The sequence below is a fragment of the Oryza brachyantha genome, chromosome 7 (genome assembly GCF_000231095.2).
Source record: "Oryza brachyantha chromosome 7, ObraRS2, whole genome shotgun sequence".
Taxonomy (NCBI): Eukaryota; Viridiplantae; Streptophyta; class Magnoliopsida; order Poales; family Poaceae; genus Oryza; species Oryza brachyantha.
Window position 1 is genome coordinate 13,601,219 of NC_023169.2, and position 22,407 is coordinate 13,623,625.

The 22,407-nt window shown below is 40.0% G+C and overlaps 2 protein-coding genes across 2 annotated transcripts; both read right to left on the reverse strand.

Annotated features, from left to right (window-relative positions):
• Positions 1-8,041: 8,041 nt before the first annotated feature.
• On the reverse strand, positions 8,042-12,382 carry LOC102720616 (universal stress protein PHOS32). Its single transcript, XM_006657755.2, has 3 exons — positions 11,362-12,382; positions 9,393-9,435; positions 8,042-8,461 (listed from the first exon to the last, which is right to left on the reverse strand). The coding sequence occupies exons 1-2, from the start codon at positions 12,149-12,151 to the stop codon at positions 9,428-9,430; spliced, it is 798 nt and encodes a 265-aa protein (XP_006657818.3). The 5' UTR covers positions 12,152-12,382; the 3' UTR covers positions 8,042-8,461; positions 9,393-9,427.
• Positions 12,383-16,725: 4,343 nt separating this feature from the next.
• On the reverse strand, positions 16,726-22,155 carry LOC102713010 (probable mixed-linked glucan synthase 9). The gene is made up of 3 exons (XM_040526321.1): positions 21,944-22,155; positions 18,624-19,392; positions 16,726-18,477 (listed from the first exon to the last, which is right to left on the reverse strand). Exons 1-3 carry the CDS (start codon positions 22,153-22,155, stop codon positions 16,726-16,728), a joined length of 2,733 nt encoding a protein of 910 aa, XP_040382255.1.
• Between the last annotated feature and the right edge of the window lie 252 nt (positions 22,156-22,407).

The window sequence follows — 22,407 nt, forward strand, 5'->3', positions numbered from 1 at the left end:
AATAGACACATACGTCAATTATAGTTTTTCTTAAAAACATAGCTAAGACTTTTAGATTATGGGGGAAGATTATGACATTTGCATAAGTGGAAGCTAGAGCCAAACTTAAAAATAGCTAAACATTTGTGATTAACACGATGGTGCCACCAAACCCTCGCATTAAAATAATGAAACAATTCACACATTTGAAACGAAATAGATGTGAGATCAGGGGCCATATTCATAGGGGGTACATGCCTTAATGGCACAGAAAAGGAAAGGTAACCAAGGAAGGAGAACGGAGGACGGCACACGATCAAATCACTGCAGACGGCAACAGCACCACGTAATCGAGACTAAGGACCTGTTTAGTCTCAAAATAAAAATTTCCATGCTGTCATATGAATATTTGGATATATATATATATTATTAAATATAGAAAAAATCAATTAAAATCAATTATACATATTACACTTAAATTACAAGGCAAATTTTTGAGCAACACGAATGTATTTGGCAAGCAGTACATAGATATGAGACCTACATCTGCGAGTCCATAGTTTTGGAAACTACCCCAACATGTGTGTAATGGTTACAAGTTCTTTTGTTTAATATTTGTAAACCGTGCCACCATACAACTATGTTTTTTTATTGTCTTATTACCTACCCATAGTGGTATGGGCAGCTTTTGCTATTGTTTGTTATGGACTATTTGCATAATGTATAAAGGTAGCTGAATGGAATTTTTTATTTCCTATTTACTGCTTTTCAAACACACTGTGGATGCTCTAAGTCTAATTACGTTATAATTTGAGAATACAGTGCTACTGTAAGTATTTGCTTATGATGAATTAAGTAGTCTTAATAAATCCATCTTACGGTTTCGTGACAAAATATATAATTTATTTTATTACTAGACTATATTTAATACTTCAAATATAAATCCATATATCTGATGTAATAATTAAACCTAGAAATTTTCCACGACTAAACACGCACTGATGGAAGAGCAGTGCAGATCCTACACGCTCTTCTATCCCGCAGACGGCGAACGTGCCGTGACGCGACACCCGGAGCGGCCCATCCGGTGCGGTGCGCCGGCCGCTCGGTCGGACGGCCGGCCACGCGACGCCCACGCACTCACCGTGCTCGTGCAACTAACAAACCAACCACGTTTAAATTGTTATTATAAAACTACTATTTAAACATTTAAAAGCACTGGGCCCTATTTCTTTTAGTTTAAGATTATTACAATCTAAATTATTGAATCAAAATTATTGAGTCAAATTACGGTAAGCTAGATTGTTATAATATATAGTAGAATAAACTATGAGTTATTTCTTTCCTACTTCATTATTAGAGTCTAGATTATTGAATTTGCAAGTCTATAGTGGTTATGGGGTGGCACGGTGGGTAATTTTTCACCCAATAAATTAAAAAAGCTCGCCTAAATCAGCTTATCAGATTATAATAAGCTGGGCTTCAGATTATAATAAGCTACTTTAATAAATTGTCTTTTTCTTTCATCTTACTTCCAATAATCTGGATTATAATAATCCCAAGTTAAAAAAAACAGGGCTTAAAACCATTATCCTATTGATATCTCTGCAATATCATCCTTACTGATTTAAATCGTTATTATAGATTTACTATTAAAACATTTAAAAATACTAAAACCATTATTATAGTGGTATCTCTGTAATATCATCCCTGTAATATAGAAAAACAGTAATAAATTTGAAAAAAAAAAACTTTTCAACGGCAGCCATCTGGTGGAGCCATCGCGGATGTTGTACGTTATCTGCACAATGCAGGAGTACCATGGGTGATTGTTTAGGTGTTTCATGAAAAAAATCATAGAACATATTCACAAAATGTAAAATAATTTGTGATTGAAAATTTTATATACTCATTCCTTGTGGTCTAAAAGTCAAGACTAAAAAATAAACTTCCGCGAAAAACTGTAAAAATCAACTCTAGATTCCATGTTGAAAATTTAAATTTTAGATCGCAAGTATAAGCATAAGTATAATAAAAAAGATAGGGTTATGAGTTAAAGACTACTCCCTCTTATCATATTTGACTTTTTTACTTACAATGTTTGACCATTTGTTTTATTTAAAAAATTATGAAAATATTATTTATTTTGCTTTTATTATCAAAAGAACTTTAAGCATAACTTGTTATTTTTATATTTGTATAAAATTTTTAAATAAAACAAATGATCATACGTCTCACCGAGCTCATCATGTAGCGGAGTACTGCTCCGTCCCAGAAAAAGACAATTTCTGGGTTTTTTATATTTAGCGTTTGACCATCCGTCTTATTAAAAAATTATTAAAAAATTAAAAAAATAATTATATGTAAAATACTATTTATGTTTTATCACATAGTAACAATAAAAATATTAATTATAAAAAAATTTTAAATAAGACGAAGAGTTAAAAATTAAACTTAGAAATTCGTTTATTTTGAGACAGATGTGGTACGTGCATAGGGTGGTGTACGGTCACGGACGACGTGTGTTTTATTAGTACTAATATACTCCGGTAGTACTGCGGAAGTAACAACTGGCTATTCGTACGGACAGGGCTGGATATGCCTGGTTGACCTCCGGTAGTCAATTTCAAATTTTAATGCTTAATTTAAAATTAATTTAGCCATTTCCCGTTTGTTTTCGGTCACTCAAGCATAGTCTTATTTAATATTTACTGTTGCTTGGGTCTTTCATTTATAAGCAATAGCTTGAGAAAAATGTACTCCGGTAGGTTATATATCGGCTTGTTTAGGCCCTGCAAATCAATATATAGTAGTACTTCCCTCTTTAAAAGAATATTTTTTTAGGATGACTGTATACAAACACTTGTTTTTTTAATTCATCTAAAATAAAGTTTTTTTAACAAGGAGCGATTGTTTGATATTTTTTATAAAAAAACCAAACGACATATTTACAAATAAAAAATAATTTATAGACAAAATTTTATATACATGTTCTCAGTGGTCTAAAAGTCAAGGCTAAAATGAAGCTACAATTAAAAAAGCTCTAAATTTTACTTTAAAATTAAGATTGACAAGTTAGGACTGCAAATGCAGTAGAGCATGTTGATTAATGAGACCCACCATAATGATGGCACAGCAGCACACAGTTTTTTTTCCGTCTTCCTTGGGCTCAATGACACGCTATTCTGCTACCTGTGAATAGATGGAGGGAATGATCATGCTTACCTGGAAAGGCTCAAGGTTTTAATTAAGGGAGCATATGTGACAGTGTGATTTGGTGTGGAACTTTGGCTAATTATTGGAGGACTATAGTACAGTCATAGGTTAATTTTATTTGTTCTCAGGTATTAGAAAGTCTTCAGTGTTTTAGTTGGGCAGGGAGGTTGATGGTGAGCAGGACAGTAGGTGACCAGTTGTGCACGATTGGTACTGTTTAACTGTGAATCTTTCATTGATCAATGATGACCAGGCTCACCACTCTGTGGCTTTAAAACAGACTACATTTTTAGTTGATTAGACTTGGAAGACAAACACACCCTGTGATTAAAAGTTAACCTAAATTTTTCCAAATGCAAGATCACTTGCCCTGTCGGTTTAGACTTCTACTGGTTCCGTACCACACACAAGAAATCCCAGGAAACAAGGACCAGTTTGTATCCAATGGGGTGATTGTCTGATTGTATCTATAAATAAAAAATAATTTTTGAATACAACTATTATCTACGCGTTGTTATCGATATAAAAACTAAGGTCTAAAAATAAGCTATAATAAAAAAACTAAAATTATTTTAAATTTAAAGTTAAAAAATTAAATTTTAGCTTATAAGCATATGCATAAGGGGAAAAAAGAGGCTGAGTTTGAAGAAATAAATAATCCGAATGCAACAGCTCGTGGTCAGTTTATCAAATTCTCTCTACCGTAAACCAGTCGCTAATGTGTTACTGGAGAAGATATGTAGCCCCATATTTTTACTACTGATGCTTATAAGCCAAAATTTAAATTTTCGTCTTTAAATTTGAGGTTGATTTTAGTGTTTTTCACTATAGTTTAGTTTTCACTCTTAACTTTTAAATCGTTAAGAATATGTATAAAAGTTTTATCATAAATTATCTTCCATGTGTAATTATGTCGTTTGATTTTTTTCTCGAAAAAGGTAAACTTAAACAATCACTGCATGGTCAAGCTTTCAACAAATCCAGATCTAAAGTACAGTAGTTAACAATTTCTGCATCTTGAGTAACACTAACTCCAGATGGCGAGATTCGATAAAAAATGCAGAATCTTTTGTAAATGCTGAGCTAAGACCATTTGACAATTGACACGGGAGAGGCAGAAGACATGTAGAAAAAATGGGTTTAGAGGATGACATCTCAACTCTGGCAATAGTTTATCGGGGTGTCAATGAAAAGGGATGATTGTTTATCTCTTTTGTGAAAAAAAGTCAAACAATATATTTGCAAACGAAAAATAATTCATGAATAAAACTTTTATATACATATTCTTAGCAATCTAAAAGACAAGCCTGAAAAGTAAACTTCGGTGAAAAACCTTGAAAGTTAGCTTCAAATTTAATGTTGGAAATTCAAATTTGGTTAATAAACATAATCGGAAGCGAAAAGATGATGATGAAAATATATAGACTTTCATGGTAGACCGAAACTACTGAAAACACTCGCAAGGCGAGCGTGTTCTTAAATTGTAATGCCTCTATTTTTAAATATAATGTGTAGTATTTTGTTTTGTTAGAATAAAAGTTTGACCAAAGTTTATTCTATTATGATATAATTTTTATGTTACAGAATTAATATTATTAGATTCGTAATAAAATTATTTTTTACCGATTATACCTTTTTATCGTATAAGTGGTATATTAACGTAGTCATCTTTAGTCAAACTTTTGTCCCAACAAAACAAATATGTCATATAGTTTGAATTGGAGGGAGTAACTAATAATTTAGAAAACAATATGCTAAAATCTACACCCCGTATTTCGCTTTTGTTTATGCTCATAAGCAAAAAAAATTAATTTTTAACCTTAAATTTAGAGATAATTTTTAAGAATTTATCGTAGCTTATTTTCCAGCATTTACTTTTAAATCGCTAAGTACATGTATATAAAATCTTTATTTATAAATTATTTTTTGTTTATAAAAATATCATACTGAATATTTGTAAATAAAAATTAGCTTGTGAAAAAAAATTATATATATATTCTTAGCGATCTAAAAGACGCACCTCTCCAAAATCAATTCTAAATTTATAATTAAAAATTTAAATTTTAGTTCATAAACATAAATAAAAGCAAAAAGATACGGTGAAAGTCATACCATCTCCCCTCCCCTATATACAGCGCATGAAGAATGCCTGCTACAGATGGTCCAGGAAGAAAAGGCAAACGATAATGCGTGAGAAGAGAAGACCCCCAACCAAAAAGAGGCCCCCACATGGTCCGCATTCGGTCCAAGAAATTGAAAACGACAAAGACGACGGTGGCAACGACGAAGATAACACATCTTATTATTAGTGACAAAACGAGATTTGTGATGTATAGCCGCCCGCAACGATGGAAAGTCACGCGGAGTGAAGAACAAGATACGTCTCCAATGGCGATGTCCCCGAATGTAAGGGATCCATGGCGACAGCATGTGTGCAACCAAATCAATACACGGAAGGTGCGACTGAGTGACCTGGGAAAAAAATTCGCCGGAGAAAAAGTGGTGTGTCGACTGGCAAAAAGGCAAGGAGAGGAGGAGTTGGCTTCTCACAGAAAAGTGCAAAGTTGAGCTGGAATATGAGCACTCAGGGACACGGAAAGGGGATTGGATACATATTCAGACAGTTGTTCACCTAAATATTCAGAGGTCCAACAATACCATTCATCATTATTTCCAGTCGCACCTTGAATGCAAGCATTATATAAGCACAGACAAACAAATAGTAGCCGCGGTACACTATAATAAGAAACCCTGTGAAGAAACAGAACACACCAGCTATAACTTTTAATCACTAATAACATATAAAAGTTTTATTCACCAATTATTTTTAGTTTACAAATATATCTTTTGGTTTTTCCTGTAAAAGCCAAACAATCACCCCTTACATGATAGAATTCTCAAATTTGCAGTTTATGGATTAAGCCCCGTTTAGTTCCTAATTTTTTTTCCTAAAAACATCACCTCAAATTGGATACCTAAATATGTGCTAATAACAGATTAATTAGAATCAAAAAATTCATCTCGAAGTTTCTAGTTGACCTATAAAATTCGTTTTTCTACTCATGTCCAAAACCCCATTCCGATATCCTATTAAACATGAGAGAATTCTCTGTAAGCGACTAAAATTATACCCGGTTCCTATGCTATGCAAAAAATCGAACTTTCGTCTGTGCCATTCACTTAATTTTTTCTTCCTTACGTACCACTGCAGTTAAGTTTTTCATCCAACTCCGTTAACTTATTTTGCTTATGTTCCTTCTGTACCACTACATACCAAATGACCCGAAATATAGAATTGAAAATTAGTATTTTCGAATAAAAAATTTAAAATTAAGACAACAGAATTGAAAATTGATATTTTCGAATAAAATTGGAAAATTGATATTTTCGGATAAATTTGAAATGACCCGCAACAAAGAATTGAAAATTTGAAAAATATCAATTTCCCTACTTAGAATTTTTCAGAGATTTTCTGTCACTTTGTTTACTCGTTTAATTTTTTTCAGAGATTTAAAACCATTTTAGTTTTTGAAATTTTTCAAAAGGTTTAAAAAAGATACCCATGCTGTGATAGTCGGTCAAATATTGCTCTATAGTACTCTTCAAAGTAGGGAAATTGATGGTTTTCAAATTTTCAATTCTATGTTACGAGTCATTTCAAATTTATCTAAAAATATTAATTTTCAAATTTTATTCGAAAATATCAATTTTCAATGCTGCTGTCTTAATTTCAAATTTTATTCGAAAATATCAATTTTCAATGCTATGTTTCGGGTCATTTGGCATGTAGTGGCATAGAAAGAACGTAAGCAAAATCGGAGATGGATGGAAAAGTTAACGGCAATGTCACGTAAAGAAGAAAAAATTAAGTGAATGGTACAAAGGAAAGTTCAATTTTTTGTAGGACATAGAAGGAAGGGCATAGAAGGAGCTAGGTATAATTTCAATAGCATATAGGAAATTCTCTCATTAAACATCCGACGTGACACCCAAAAATTTCGTCCAAAGACACCCAAAAACTTTTATTTTGCCAACTAAATGGGCCTTGCTCCCTCTGTCTCGATTCATACCAAAAAGAATATTTTGTGACAGGAGGGTGTACTAATCTTTTGAGATCCATGTCACTTTGGAATTTGGATTCTGCCTGACCTTTAGGTACAATGAATTAACCTAACTATTTGAATTGCACCTGAGCTTCAACTGTTCAAAGATTTAAGTCCATTTTACACGAATACAAAAAAAATGAGAATATCTTTTCACTTCTGCTTATACTTATAAACCAAAATTTATATTTTCAACCTTTAATTTAGAGTTGATTTTGAGGTTTTCATCATTGTTTATTTTCAACCAATGCTTTTATATCACTAAAACATATATATAGAATTTTTATTCATAAATTATTTTTTATTATAAATATACCGTTTGATCTTTTTCTTTTCAAAAAGCCAAAAGATGACCCGAATGACAGCACATCCATCTTGGGAGTTCTTCTCTATTTTTCTCGTTCCTTTTTTTTTAACCTCCGGGACCTACGAGAGTTGGCACAGTGCCACATCCGCTTACAAACAATAAATCAAAAATGGGAGATGTACTGCCAACTACCAAAGCAGAGTTCAAAAGTGAAACGAACTAATCTAGCCAGGTCGCCATTCTTGACATACTGATCATAATACTTCCCATGTGCCAAAAGATAATATGTATGGGGAAGGTTCCAGAGCAGCAGAGCTCGGCTTCCAAGTCCTAGTTCTGAGTTAACTATAATTCTAATAGAACTATAGAAGAACAAACAAACCACGACAGGGACCAGAGAGCAGAGCACAATATAAGTAACCAATCTCTCATGTATAAACGTCAGCTTTTCCTAACAGTAGATTAAAAAAAAGATAAAGTTTCCTTTGACAGATATTGACACGGGCAAATCGAGAGATTCATCATATCTACTACCACAATCTTACTTTGATGGGAAGTACAGCAAGAAAAAAAAAATAGGGAGACCGTTACTTGGTTCGCTAAGTAGGCAAACTGTAACTTTCATCAGAATTCAGAAACGGATCTTGTGAAGTTGAGAAAGCACAAAAGTTCTAAATCATAAAAAATAACGGTGCAAGCAGTACAACAGTCAGATAAAACTACATAAAACAAGACAAGAAAATACAACAAAGCATGAATAAACATAGGCAGCGAAAGTTGCACGGAACAGCAAATGCCCTCAGAAGAAACGGCAGTTAGCACCCAGGAAACAGTTGACTGCTATAACCTTTACATGCTGCAGAAGGAAAGGAGAGAAATTAGGTACTAAATAGAAGCACGGGGAAACTAATTCAACATGCGCATTGTACAACAATCAAATCAGTACCAGGACATTGTAAATCCTTCAGTGCAGTTCCCAATTATTATATTTACCATATATAGAACAGATAACGGCACAATATATAGAACAGATAACGGCACATTGAATGTTGTGGGAATTATTTAGAAGCTGTGGAATTATATTTACCCTAAACCTTGATATCAAATGGAACAAATGAAATCAAGGTTTATCAAGGACTTCGATTCAAAGGCTTGAATTACTGGACTCTACACATAACATTGTTCAGGCTCCAGGCCATCTGGGTTTCTCCTGTGCAGCCTTGGAGAATGGAATAATCATGTTGCACAGAGCCACAACTTTCAACATCATAATTACTACTCCCTCCATCCCATAAAATAAGGGGTTATGCCGCTTTTTCAAAAATTAAGGATCAATAGTACAAGTCATGTCATAAAAAGATGGTAGGTGGGGAAATAAAGTAGTATAAAAGTTGATTAATGGAAAATAAAACATTATCTCCGGATCATAAAATCCCCTATATTGTGGGACAAATTTGAATGGTAAAATACCTTATGTTATTGGATGGAGGGAGTAGGCAAAATGAGGCTTCCGATGTTAATCTGAATAATCAATTTAAATTGTAATCTGGTATATGGACCTAGCCACATTACAAGAAGCTGCAGAGATGTCATGGTTTTTGGCCTATAGAAGATGGTAATCTTAACAGATTAACCTGTGCAGCACATATACACAGCAACTTACAGCACAAAATAGAAGTTTCAATCCTATGAATATATGAATTTCTTCTCTAAACAAACATTTCACAGTTGAAACCGCAAGACACTGACAATGCAAACTAGGTAGAAGAATTCAATCATATGCTCACCTGGGTCAAAGAGGACATCATCATACAGCAATCGATCAAGTATCTGCAGAAACAGAACCAACTTAAGGCATTGGCAGATTACTAACTCCAGAACCTTTCGCAAGAATGTATAGTACAGCAAATGAATACCACAGTTCAATCGATCATGAACATTAGTACATTACTGGTAAGGAAGTAAATAAGTTCAAGACGAACAAAACTCCAGGTACAGTGTTCAGTCCCTCATAAACTCATATGCAATCAATAACTAAGATTAAAACATACATTTTGTTATTGATTTTAAATCATACAGACAATAAACACATCCAAAAGAATACAAATTGTTGTTTATTCCTATGCTAATCCATAGTTAAAGTACATAAAACTTTGAACAGTAATGAGAATCTGTAGAGATGTTCAACTCGCGGCAAAAGCTATCTAGGAACATGCTTCATAGATGCAATAATGTTACGGTTTATAATAACAGATAGTCACATGATGAAAAAATATACTACACTGAAGGGACAACAAACAAACGGTAACTAATTGTCACAGTATCTGAAGAGTAAGCAGCATTCGTTCAGTCACACACCTTGTAGTGATTATACTACCTAGGCTCACTTATGCGACATAACACGAAATTGCCAGTTAACAGATTGGCCATCTGTTCCCTGTATACAGCCTTGTATGCAGCATGCATCTCCTTTTTTTTTACGAATACCGCTGGTGGCTGATAACTGATTTGCCACAAAGACTAAATCACATGACAAGGTCAAACTTGTATACTCCCTCCGTTCCCGAATATAGCAACTTAGCACTAGATGTGATACATCCTAGTACTACAAGTCTAGACATGGGTACTAGGTTGCTATATTTTGGAACAGCCGCAGTAGTCAAATCGCTTTTGCACATCAAGATGTTGGAAACTAGCATGGTGGCCTGTGTAGATTGCATGCCTACCGTTGTTACAAAATCTATTAGTAATTATTTATTTCTTTTCTCCAATTAATATGGTAATTTCTAGGCATTTAGAGCAAATGTGGAGGCTCATTTTTCTATCACCTTAACAATATAATCTGTACTCCTATATAAAAGGGAGTAGTGGTGGTGGTGAATCTGCCACCTACCCCACCACCAACTCCCTCCTATTTTTTGAAATAAAAAATAACTGAGACATATATATCAAACCATTTTATTAACTCTATTTCATAACATGCTAGTGATATTTTTAATAAAACCTCATCGCAGCGCATGGGCAATATGCTAGTAAATAGATAATTATTTTGCCTCCAGTGTATTATTGTCTTTAGATTCAGTATACATATTGAACATAGAGATACACAATCTTAGATACTGACTCTTTCTGTGTATATGGATATTAGGCCATACGTGGATACAACAATCAACCTTGTATTGTGAAAAACATTAATGACTTTATTTTATTTTTCCAAAAAATAAATTTTCACAATATTACATGGATTCTCCTTTCAACATATATCTCCTAATCTCTTAGATTTATAATTGGTATGGACTCTTCCGATTACACTCTCCATATTTTAAATTGTATTTCTAGGACTCTTTGGTTAATCTAGGCTGTTATACTCTGGGCCCACGTTTTAATCAATAGCTTAGATTTTTTTTCCTTTTATCTAATTAATGTGGGAATTTCTAGACTATTAGTGGCCTTCTGTTTCCATTATTTTATTAAGATGATAGAAAGGAATGGAACACAATATGCTACATAGAGTAACTCATCAATGCTAGTGGTTTTATGCATTAGCGTGGGCGCATGTGTGGTGCGCGGGAGCGGGCTAAACCAAATGTAGGTTCTGCACTAAGAGTCAACATTGTTTATATTAACTATAATTAGCAAATGTAGTTAATTTTTCATTCCATATTTGATTATTGAGATTACATGTATAGCATATCAAAGTAGGAAACAACACATATAGAAGCAACACAAGTACACAAACAACAGTAAATCAATTACCCTTGTGCTCTTCAGTGGCGTCATGGTACTCAGCATCCTCCTCCGGCACAGGGTGCAGCATTTCCTCACCCACTGCCAACTCCGCTGCGCCACCATCTCCGCCCTCTGCCACACCATCGTCAGGGAAACGCACCACCACCACCGGGCACACACAATGGTGCACGCAGTAATCACTGACGCTTCCAAGCCTCCCCTTGCTGGTCCGCCTGGAGGCGCCAAAGCCCTTGCTCCCCATGATGACCGCGCTGAGGCCAAGCCTCTCCACCTCGAGGCAGAGCCTCTCCTTCATGTCGTGATCCTTGACGATGTGGATCTTGTAGGGGATCCCGGCGTCCTTGAGGGGCTTCGCAAGGTCGTCGGCCTTGGAAGCAGTGAAGGCGTCGAAGTCGTCCTCCATCTTGCGCGCGGCGGCCTCAGCGTCGTCCTCGGCCGACGGGGGGTCGCTAGGGTTAGGGTTGGCGGGGAGGGAGAGGTCGACGGAGCCCCAGTCGGCGCCGTAGAGCACGGAGGTGGGGCGGACGTGGAGGAGGATGACGGCATCCCCGGGGCGGAGGTAGTTGGCGACGGCCCAGCGGACGGCGTAGGCGGACTCGTCGGAGAGGTCAACGGCGATGGCGATGCGGCGGTGGGAGGAGCCGGCGGGGGCGGCCGCCGCGGCGGCGGTGAAGAACACCCCCGGCGACTCCGGCTGCATCGAGGCCGGCGGAGGGGGCCGCGGGGTCGGCGCCTTCACCGGCGGCGGCGGCGCCGCCAGCGGCAGGTCGACGGGGTGGCTCGCCGGGTTCTGCATCGCCAGTTCGGTCGGGATCCGCGCTCGACCGTGGAGAGAGGGGGGGAGAGCTCGGAGCTCGCTTCGCTCGCTTGGGGTTTGGTTTGGTTGAGTGCGGCGGCGGCGGAGGCGGAGGCGGAGGAAGGCAGGAAGCTACTGGAAGAAGGGAAATGGAAGAGACTTGGGAAGTTCGGGAGACGCGGAAGAAGGGAAACGGACGGCGTCAAGCGGGAGTCGAAGAGGAATAGTAGAGGATAGGCACGCGAACGCGACGGCACGTCGGCGACGCTTTGGAAGATAAGAACGGCTTGGAATGGATCCATCTGGAGCAGTACGCCGCAAGGGAGGCCGGCCGCCAGAATTCTGCGTTCCATGCGTTGTGCGGCTCACTCTGCTGTTTTCGTTTTGGACACACCCCTTTTGACGTTAAGTTTTAAAATGAAATAATAAAAATAATAATCATGAAAATTTTAAATAAGATGGACTTTCAAACGTGGAACGTAAACATCGCAAAAATATAATCAAGTATGGATTTTCATTGGACACTCTTTTTTTTTAAGTTAAGTTGTAGAAAAAGGTTATGTTGTTTCTCAGATGAGATGATATGTGGGGATAAAATAAAAAATAGTAAAAAAATTAGTAAGACAAATAGCTAGGTAAATGGTAATAAAAATACTTATACTGGGATACTAGATTTAAATCTTAAAAATAATTATATTTTGGGATGGATGCATTAGCTTTTTTTTAAGAATACAAAAGGCTTTTCAAGTTCAAACAGGATTGCTAGCTTATAATTTTTCTTGACCATAACTACAAACTGGCATGATTACCTCTATCTGTCCATCTCAAAGTTCAACTATATGGTTTTTTTTATCTGGTGGTAACCAGGTAGCTTTGTGAAAGTTCAAATGTGTGGGTGTTTATCTGGATGGTAAACATGTAGCTATGTAGTAAGAAAACTAAAACATGTGTAGCATCTTGGCTCTGGTGATATCACGGTTGGAGCACCGAGGCTTATAAGTAGGTTCTCACCTACCTAAACCTTTAAGATGGCATTAAATCACCACTGCACATTTCCTTCAATATCACATGGGTCAAATTCATACTGACAGGCTTCAAACGGACTGTGGTATTATAATAGACCTCTAACTTAGGGCTTTTTGAAGAAAATTATTGGTTGAGCACAATTGATCAGTGGGGGAATACTTATACATAATTCCATTTTTTTAATTATCCACCGGAACTCAAAATCCCGTTGGTCCCTATCTTTCCAAGTTTGATACAGGAGAGCGGTTGCACATTTGACCAAATGTCCATTTCCATGTCTCAACCAACAAAAGATTTGGTTGGGCTACATACACAATCATGCAAAAATTGAGGACCATCTCTGGTGATAGATATTGTGACGTGGGGTTGTGCTCTGCTAAAACGGTATACATCACGCGGGGGGGGGGGGGGGGGGGGGGGGTTAAGGGGGAATTGTTATGCTTTTCTACTAAATGACGTATTTATAAATAAAAAATAATTTATAAATAAATTTATATATATATATTTTTTAGATGATTTAAAAGCCAAAGTTGAAAATGAACTTTAGCGAAAAACTTTAAAATTAAATTTAAATTTAGTATTAATAATTTACTAACTTATAGCATAAGCAGAAGCCATAAAACTATGGTGTTATTAGCTTTGTTGCCGCTCGTGGTTACTACGGTCATCATGATCAGTTGCAACTTGCAAGACTGTTAAAAGATAAGGTTCGAATCGCAGGACCACCACTTCAGATTTCATCCTTTTGTTTTCCCGTTTTATTTTGATGCGATGAACCTGAAGGACATCTTCCAAGTTCGCTTCTTCTATTGCAAAATATAAATATTTTAGTTTTATTAATAGAGATTAAGATTGAAAAAACTATAATATCCCTTAATAAATAAGTAATGTGTATGTGTGGAACGATAGGTCTGAATAAAATGAGAAAAATTTTATGTGAAAATTAATTGGTGTGATATTTAATATTAGATAATAATTGAAATGTTTATGTTATGGGACACTATTTAAATCCTATAAATATTTATATTCTAGAACGAAAGATGTACAATATAGATGTATTGTAGTTATATAGAAGTTATAATATAATCACACTATAATTATTCTAGAGTTATATTTTTGAATAACTTTTTTTATCAAAAGTTATATAGGTAGTCATTTCGCTAATTAATCTTCACAAGTCAAAGGTAGTGCAAATAAAGGCCAGTGTGTAGGTGAGCTGCATCACTTCTTGCCTATACGATACCCCTTGCTTGCATATGATGTCTCTGCGATTTTGTGTGCTGCAATTATTGCCTGTAGTTTATTAGCAAGCTTGCGATAGAATAAACATCTGACGTAAAATAAGTACCTAGGGCATGCTTGGGATGATTCTGCACAAGACAATGTCAACAGAACAGAACATGTAGAGTTTCGTTTTCTCATGCACGAAGGACAGACGGAGAATAATACACCATGTTATATATGTTATATAGAGCGTGGATTCTAAACAACCATGTTATATATGTTATATAGAGCGTGGATTCTAAACTCTCGAGGGACCGTCCCCTCGTCGGCTTCAATTCTATTACATGTTATTTAATTAGACATCAAAAAATATAAAAAAATTATGAAGATAGATTAATATGTGATATATCATTACACAATCATGTAAATTAAAATATGACTTCTACAATACATAACAAAAATAACAAATTAAACGGTGAATAGTATACGCATACTCACAATCGTATATTTGTTATTTTTACTATAGATTGTAGAAGTCATATTTTAACTTTCATGTTTGTATAGTGATATATCATATATTAATATATCTTAAAAAAATTTATATTTTTTTATGACTATTTGGATGATATGTAATAGACGAGGAGACGTCCCCTTAAGAGCGTGGATTCTAAACACTAGAGGGGCCGTCCCCTCATCAGCTTCTTGTCTATTGCATGTTATTTAAATAGTTATTAAAAAATATAAAAAAATTATGACGGCAATTTTCCGGTTGGAGATCCTGTTTCCATCTCCCGAGTTGTTGATTTGATCATTCAAATCGTATAAACATGGTGAACACGACTAGCTGTCTGCTTCGATGCACAGGGATTTTAAGTTTTTGGCACTTTTTATCGGTTGGGTTTGATGCATCTCACGACTAATGATGACGAATCTATTATCATTAACCTATAAAATAACAAAAAGTTAAATTTTTCATGATACGGAGATAGCCTTATTAAAAATGGAAAATTACAATCATGCCATTATAATTTTGCAAAGTTTAAGATATATCATCATGACCGACATATCATTGACTTATGTGGGTTCTATGTGTGAGATACCGATGTTATATCTTAAACTTTATAAAATTATAATGGTACGGTTATAAATTTCTATTAAAAAGTATGATGGCGATGACAGTGATCCTGACTTGACCACCGTTTGAGCCGATGCATGAGCACACAACGAAATGTAAACACTAGTGAGTAATCTAGGTGACTAAAGGCATGTACAACAATCTAGACAACAACTGTCTATTAATATATATAGATAGCCAAGCAGACAAATCATATAACAATTTAGATAATTTTGTCTTTTTAGTTGTCTACGAGGTTGTTTAATCCATACATACATCCGTGATCAAACACACATTGATTTGTGTATGACATTCTGTTGCTTCGCTAATATAAGTGTTTATAAACATAAATAAGATACATCAACAGGGAAAATGACCTCAATACAACACGAAAAAACAATCGTATGTGTGGAAAGAATTCGCTAGTAATTTGGACAAATAACTAATTGGCCAAAGCAAAAGTTAAATTGTAACAACATGGAGTTATCCGCGGAGCATACTCTTATCACCTGAAGGTCCAGCATGAAGTTATCTTGTTATAACTGGTTGATTCTCTCCTTTAGATGGCAGAGCAAATTCTTCGGCCGAAGCTCCTACCTCCACACGCCACAACGCTTCCGCGGAGAGTTGCTGCCAATCCGGCGCCGCGACCAGCCGCCCCTCCGCTCTTGTGAGCAGCTGATGCACCGCGACCATCCCTTGCCCCTGTGTCCTTCTTCGCGGGGCCACTCTCTTCTTGGGCGCACTCGTCGGCGCTGCCGCATCCATCTTTAGCGATGGTGGTGGGGAATCGCGAGCCGAAGGGATTTTGTCGGGCGAAGGATGAGTTGTCGCGCGGCTGAGGACGTCTTTTGGAGCGGCGAGAAGAAGATTTTGCCATGGCCACCCCGCGCGCATCCGATCCTCCGCCCGCCGACTTCGACTTGCAGTGCTAGCTGCAATGCACGATGGAACCATGGATTTGCCTGGGACCATGAGCGATCACCGTCGACGAAATTGTTGACCGATGGACTCTGTTTCTTCGTTTAGTTGATGCCACGTAGGACACAATCTCGTCCATCTATTTTTGATCCAAATTTATAATGTTGTAGTCATGCTACTGAATAGGATTCCGACTATTTCCGATGTTGAAGTAAACCTAAAAGTTGCTGGATTGTGTTTCCGCACGCTAGGTTTGTGACTCCCGAGTTGCTGAGCTTGATCGACCTGATCACCCGATCGATCTGCCGCCAATCCACGATTTCTTTTGCCTTAGGATTGGTGTCAGCTCCCGCGGAACCGTCTTCAAAACTAGAGTGCGAAGAGCATCGCTTCCATTGCCCTGCTCGTCTCCTCGCAACGGTGCCGGCGCGGAGCCGGCGGCGACAGCGGCATGGACCGCGACGAACCCCGCCGCGACGGCCGCGCAGGCGGCCACGAGCAGGGCAAAGAGCGCGCATGGCCTCTTGCTCCAGCGCCCCATGATCCCGAGCGCGAACGGGTAGAGCAGCACCAGGATCCACACGTTGAACACCAGCCCGGCCAACGCGCCGGCGACCTGCGCGGGTGACCAGCCCCCGACGACCGCCTTCCCCGCCGCCGCTCCGATTGCTGCCACGTTGACAGCCATCACCACGACGGTTGGTGCCAGCAGCGGCGCCCAGTGCACGTCGTACATCTCCGCGAACCTCTCCCTCGTCGCGCCGCCGGCTAGCTGCTTCGCCGTCAGCTTGAAGCGGACGCCCCTCAGGCCGAGGAGCTTCTTGAGAAGGATGTGCAGCACCGCCGTCGGGTACACGCCCGTCGCGCCGATCATGTAGAACTGCTCGTTGCGCCACCAGTCGAGCAGGGTGAGCCCCGCCCACTTGATCTCGACCAGGCCGATCACCTCGATCGAGGCGATGACGGCGACGAGGTACGCCACGTACGTCGGGAACGGCTTCTGGATGTGGAACTCGCCGTGGGAGAGCCAGATGATCGGGAGGAGGTCGTAGACGACGACGAAGAGCGCCGAGACCGGGTACGCCGTCATGTTGGTGTACGCGACGCGCTGCACCGGGTGCAGCCGCCGGCCGGCGAGGAGCGGGCAGTTGCGGGAGAAGAACATCTCGAGGGAGCCGCCGGACCACCGCAGGATCTGGAACAGGCGCTCCGTGAGGTTGATCGGCGCCGTGCCGCGGAACGCGTCGGGCTCCATGGCGCAGTACATCGACCGCCACCCCTTCCGGTGCAGCCGGAAGCCGGTCACCACGTCCTCCGTCGCGATGTCGTACACCCACCCGACGTCGTCGCCCCAGTCCGTCCCGTCCTCGTACGCGCACGTCATCACTTTCTGCAGCTCCGCCATGGCCGTCTCGTCGAGGGACGCCGCCGCCGACGCGATGGGCCGTTCTTGGTTCGCCGCCACCAGTATCGTGTGGACGAACGGCATCGAGTTGCCGTACCTGCCGGGGCAACCCATCGCCTTGGCATCGCCGTCGTCGTCGTCGCCGGGCCTCCACCGCGGCGGGTCGTCGCCATAGAGCGCTACGCGGCGGAACATGCAGCCGGTGCCGACGTAGGACGGCCCCTGGATGCCATTGAGGCCGAGCAACGTCGCGTCGAAGAAGACGCGGTTGTGGTTGCAGTACCGGTCCGTCGGGTCGACGTCGTCGAAGCGCTGGGGGAACTGGACGAAGCCGGTGTTCTCGCCGTCGCGGCGGTCAAGCATAAAGCACATGGCCGCGCGGAAGGCCTGGGAGTTGTTGATGTAGTGGTCGCCGTCGAAGTTGATGACGAAGGGCGCGTTCGACAGCAGCGCGGACACGCGCAGCTGCACGTTCATGGCGCCCGCCTTCTTCTGGTGGTCGTGCCTCGGCCGTTTCTCGCGGGCGATGTACACCAGCATCGGGAGGCGCACGTCGACGGCGCTGAAATCCACAGGGCGATCGGAGCTCGCCGGCGTGCCGAGCTGACGCTCACCACTCGGATGGCTCAACATTACCTACCTCAACAATCAAACATTTTTCACTGTGTCTAGTTTGCACTAAGCATTACATGAATGGAGCATCTGTAGCAACTAATAGCAGATTAATTACTCCATAAAGATGATTTAAACTGAACACAGCGAAAGAAAAAGATAAATTTTACCTGAACAATTCCGGCGTGGTGTCCTTTTTTGTGATTCTCAGCTGGCTCAATCCATGTCCCTGGCCATGGGGTCCCATCCGCCATTAGAGTCGGCTTCGCGCCTCCTCCTGCCTTGGCGTTCGCACTGCCATCACAAGCTTCCGATCGCCGGGGGATATCAGCGAAGAGAGCGTCGAGCCGCGCCTTGTACTCCTCGTACTCCCGGCGCACGAACCCCCGGTCGGCAAAGAACTCCTCCACCGCCGGCCCGGCGTATGGCCCCGCCTTGGCCCGCCCGAAGTAGCTCTCCGGCGCCCTCGGCTCGACGCGGTGCTTCCGGCAGAACGGGACCCACAGCGCGGCGAACCTCGCCGTCTCGACCAGCCCCTCGTAGTGGACCAGCGACGCGCCGTCGTCGGAGAGGTAGGTGGCGTGCCGCTCGGCGGGGTAGTCGGTGGCGAGGATGGACAGGACGGAGTTCATGGTGTACAGCACGGGCTCGTCCACGGGGTCGACGGTGTTGACGAACACGTCGAGGCCAGGGAGGAGGCTGCCACCACGGCCGCCGGTGGGGAGATCGCCGCCGTCGAAGCGCCGCCTCAGGAGGGAGAGGTCGGGGACGCGCTTGACGGGGTTGAGCTTGGAGGCCTGGTTGAGCAACCAGGTGACGCCGAACCAGAAGTCGCCAGCGACCGAGATCCACCAGAGCCACATGGCGTCCGAGTTCCGGTGCTTCATGCGCCATGCGAGGAAGAGGACGACGGCGATCAGCCTCACTACAGTTAGTAACCTGCCATAGTTCAATGAAGAAAGGAATGAGATACTCTGTAGTAGCAAGATGCTACTACAAACAGCAACAGCAACATGAGTTTGGTATACCTCGTAGCTATTGAATTGAAATGGAGGGCTGAGATTTAGCAGTATTTGCTACAGTAATAAAAAGTGTTTCAAGGCAACTATTGCTACAATATTTCGATACTGTTCATGGCATTTGAATCACGGTTTCACTCACATGAACAGTGTTCCGACCTAGAAAGGAACGATTAGAAATTAGGATTATCAAAAAAGATACTTTTATGATCAACACAAATTCCTTAATTTTGTGAAAATATTCATAAAAAAGTCAATTTATTGTCTCTAATTTTTTTACTGAAGTTTAAAATCCGTCCCTAAACATCACCAGAGATGGATGATTCACCTCAACCTTTTTAAAACGTCTACTCTACTTCACATATATCGTCTTAGGCCTTGTTTAGTTCCTAAATTTTTTTCTAAAAATATCACATCGAATTTTTGGACATCTAAATAAAGCATTAAACATAGATGAATCAAAAAACTAATTGCACAGTTACGGAAGAAATATTGAGACGAATCTTTTGAGCCTAATTAACCCATGATTAGCCATAAGTGCTATAGTAACCAACATGTGCTAATGACGGATAAATTAGGCTCAAAAGATTTGTCTCGTGGTTTCTAGGCTAGCCGTGAAATTCGTTTTTTCATTCGTGTCCGAAAACCCCTTCCCACATCCGATCAAACATTTAACGTGACACTTCTCCCAAAAATTTTCTCGATCTAAACACCTCCTTAACCTAGGGCGGTTTAATTTATCGTACGTGCTGCGTGAGACGTTGAGCTTAAAATAAAATTCTTGTGGAACCCACTTGTCATTTCGATGCACGGGGATCTTGGAGTCTTGGACAGTTCTTGGTGCTCCTGCTCGAGCCGCCTACATGCATCACCAAGCATGCTTGCGCTTGCGTTCTTCACGACACGGCGCCGTTGGGGCGAGTAGCGTGGAGACGGGAGATATAGGGTTTGTTTGTGGAGAAACAGCTGCTTGGCAGCTAGCTTCTGAGAATCTAGAAAAGTTTCTAAACCTAGCTTTCAGATTCTGGATTTTTAGTTCATTTTTCAGAACCTGTAACTATAGATTCTCAGAAGTTGCGGACCGTTTGAGGCACTTCTGACAAAAGTAGCTTCTGGGAAAAGCTTCAGCTGGGAGAAGTTCTCCCAAATAGGCCCATAGATAACCCTATATTTTAGCTTCTCTCTATCTTTATAAGTCAACATTTTATTTTTATTATTAAACATGAAGTCGATTTTAGGATTTTTACCATAGTTTATTTTTTAATATTTGTTTTTAAATAGTTAAGAATATATATATATATATATATAAAAGTTTTATTCATAAATTATTTTTAGAAATATGTTATTTAGTTTTTTCTGAAAGCAAAACAATAACCCTATGATAAAGAGGAAAAGGGAGAGTGAAGAAATAATGACAGACGATGACATGGGAGATCATAATATATTTTATTTTCACTAGTGACTACGATGCCAGATGAGTGCCATGTATGCCAAAAAAAAAACACCAAATGTGGATGGGGATGTAAAATAAATGTCGGAAACATTGAGACATGATTAGTGTCAGGGTTTAAATTTTAAGGACCAATTCAGACAGGGCTATAATCCTATCTTTTTCCAAATGGATATTATTATGGCCTTGTTCGATACAAATGAAGAGACCGAGTTTGCAGACGCGCTGTATCATTAAGGCATGATTAATTACTTCGTGTTAAAATTTGAGAAAAAGTAATAAAATTATTTTAGAATAGATGGAATAAATAGTACTATCCATGTTTCATAACGTATGATGTTTAGGTTTTTTTTTCAATGTTTGACTATTCGTCTTATTCAAAAATTTAATACAAATATAAAAATTTAATACAAATTTTTTCTTGTGACTTACTTTATTATCAAAAGAACTTTAAGCCTGACTTATTATTTTTTATATTTATATTAAATTTTTAAATAAAATAAATGGTCAAAAGTTGTAACAAAAAATCAAACACCTTATGTTATTTCATGAAATAGAGGTAGTAATAATTAGTTATAAATGGAAACTTGTTTTAATGGTTCGGTTTTTTGAAAAAAGTCAAATGACACGTTTACAAAAAATAAATGATTTAGGATAATTTTTTTTATGTACATGTCCACGGCTAACTCCAAAACTGAAAAATAAATTATGATAAATCACCTCTAAATTTAAGTAATTTAAGATTAAAAATTTTATATTAGTTTATAGGCGTAAATGGAAGCTAGGAGACAGGGTTGTTCGTAAGAAAACAACTGTACGAACCGAGAAAAACAGATCGTATCCTAACTTTCTAATCACTTAATCAAGGTATTGATGCTCCACAAGATTCAATAAACTTGAGACTACTATCGATGACGTAGCATAGCAGTAGCAGCGCAGCAGTGGAGATGTACACGGGATGAGGCTACATCCACGACAGCGAGGAGGAGGAGGAAGAAGAGAAGCTAGCTAGTTGACACACCTGTAGGGGTGGAGGAGGACGCCGCTGACCTTGAACGTCCGGTACAGCGGCGGCGGGCGGCCGTCCTCCTCCCCGCAGCAGGTCTCTTCATCCTCCTCCTCGTCGGCGGGCACCCAGTACTTGTCCTTCGCGCCGCCGCCGCCGCGCAGCAGAGGGTCTGTGAGGCCGGCGTCGGTGCTCCCGCCACGGCCAGCCGCCGGCGAAGGCGCCATGGCTGGCTGGGTACGTATGATCGATCCTCCTCCACTCCTCCCCGAGTCGTAGCTAGCTAGCCAGCAGCAGCCACTGCAGTAGCTGCTACCGGCTCGAGCTGCATAGGTACGCGACGAAATGAATGCAGATTTTCGTGGTGGATTTTAACCGAGCGAGAATCCAAAAGCGTACGCGTGTTGTGCGACGTGCCCCCCTCCCCCTCTCCCCCAAAATGCCATGTGAAATGTGATCCGGACTTCCGGAGACTCACG

Excerpts from the sequence above, each read along its gene's own strand:
- LOC102720616 (XM_006657755.2), bottom strand. The coding sequence starts at position 12,151 with ATGCAGAACCCGGCGAGCCACCCCGTCGACCTGCCGCTGGCGGCGCCG.
- LOC102713010 (XM_040526321.1), bottom strand. The coding sequence starts at position 22,155 with ATGGCGCCTTCGCCGGCGGCTGGCCGTGGCGGGAGCACCGACGCCGGC. Across the intron at positions 19,393-21,943 it reads GTCCTCCTCCACCCCTACAG|GTTACTAACTGTAGTGAGGC; the intron begins GTGTGTCAACTA and ends GAACTATGGCAG. Across the intron at positions 18,478-18,623 it reads ACCACGCCGGAATTGTTCAG|GTAATGTTGAGCCATCCGAG; the intron begins GTAAAATTTATC and ends TTGTTGAGGTAG.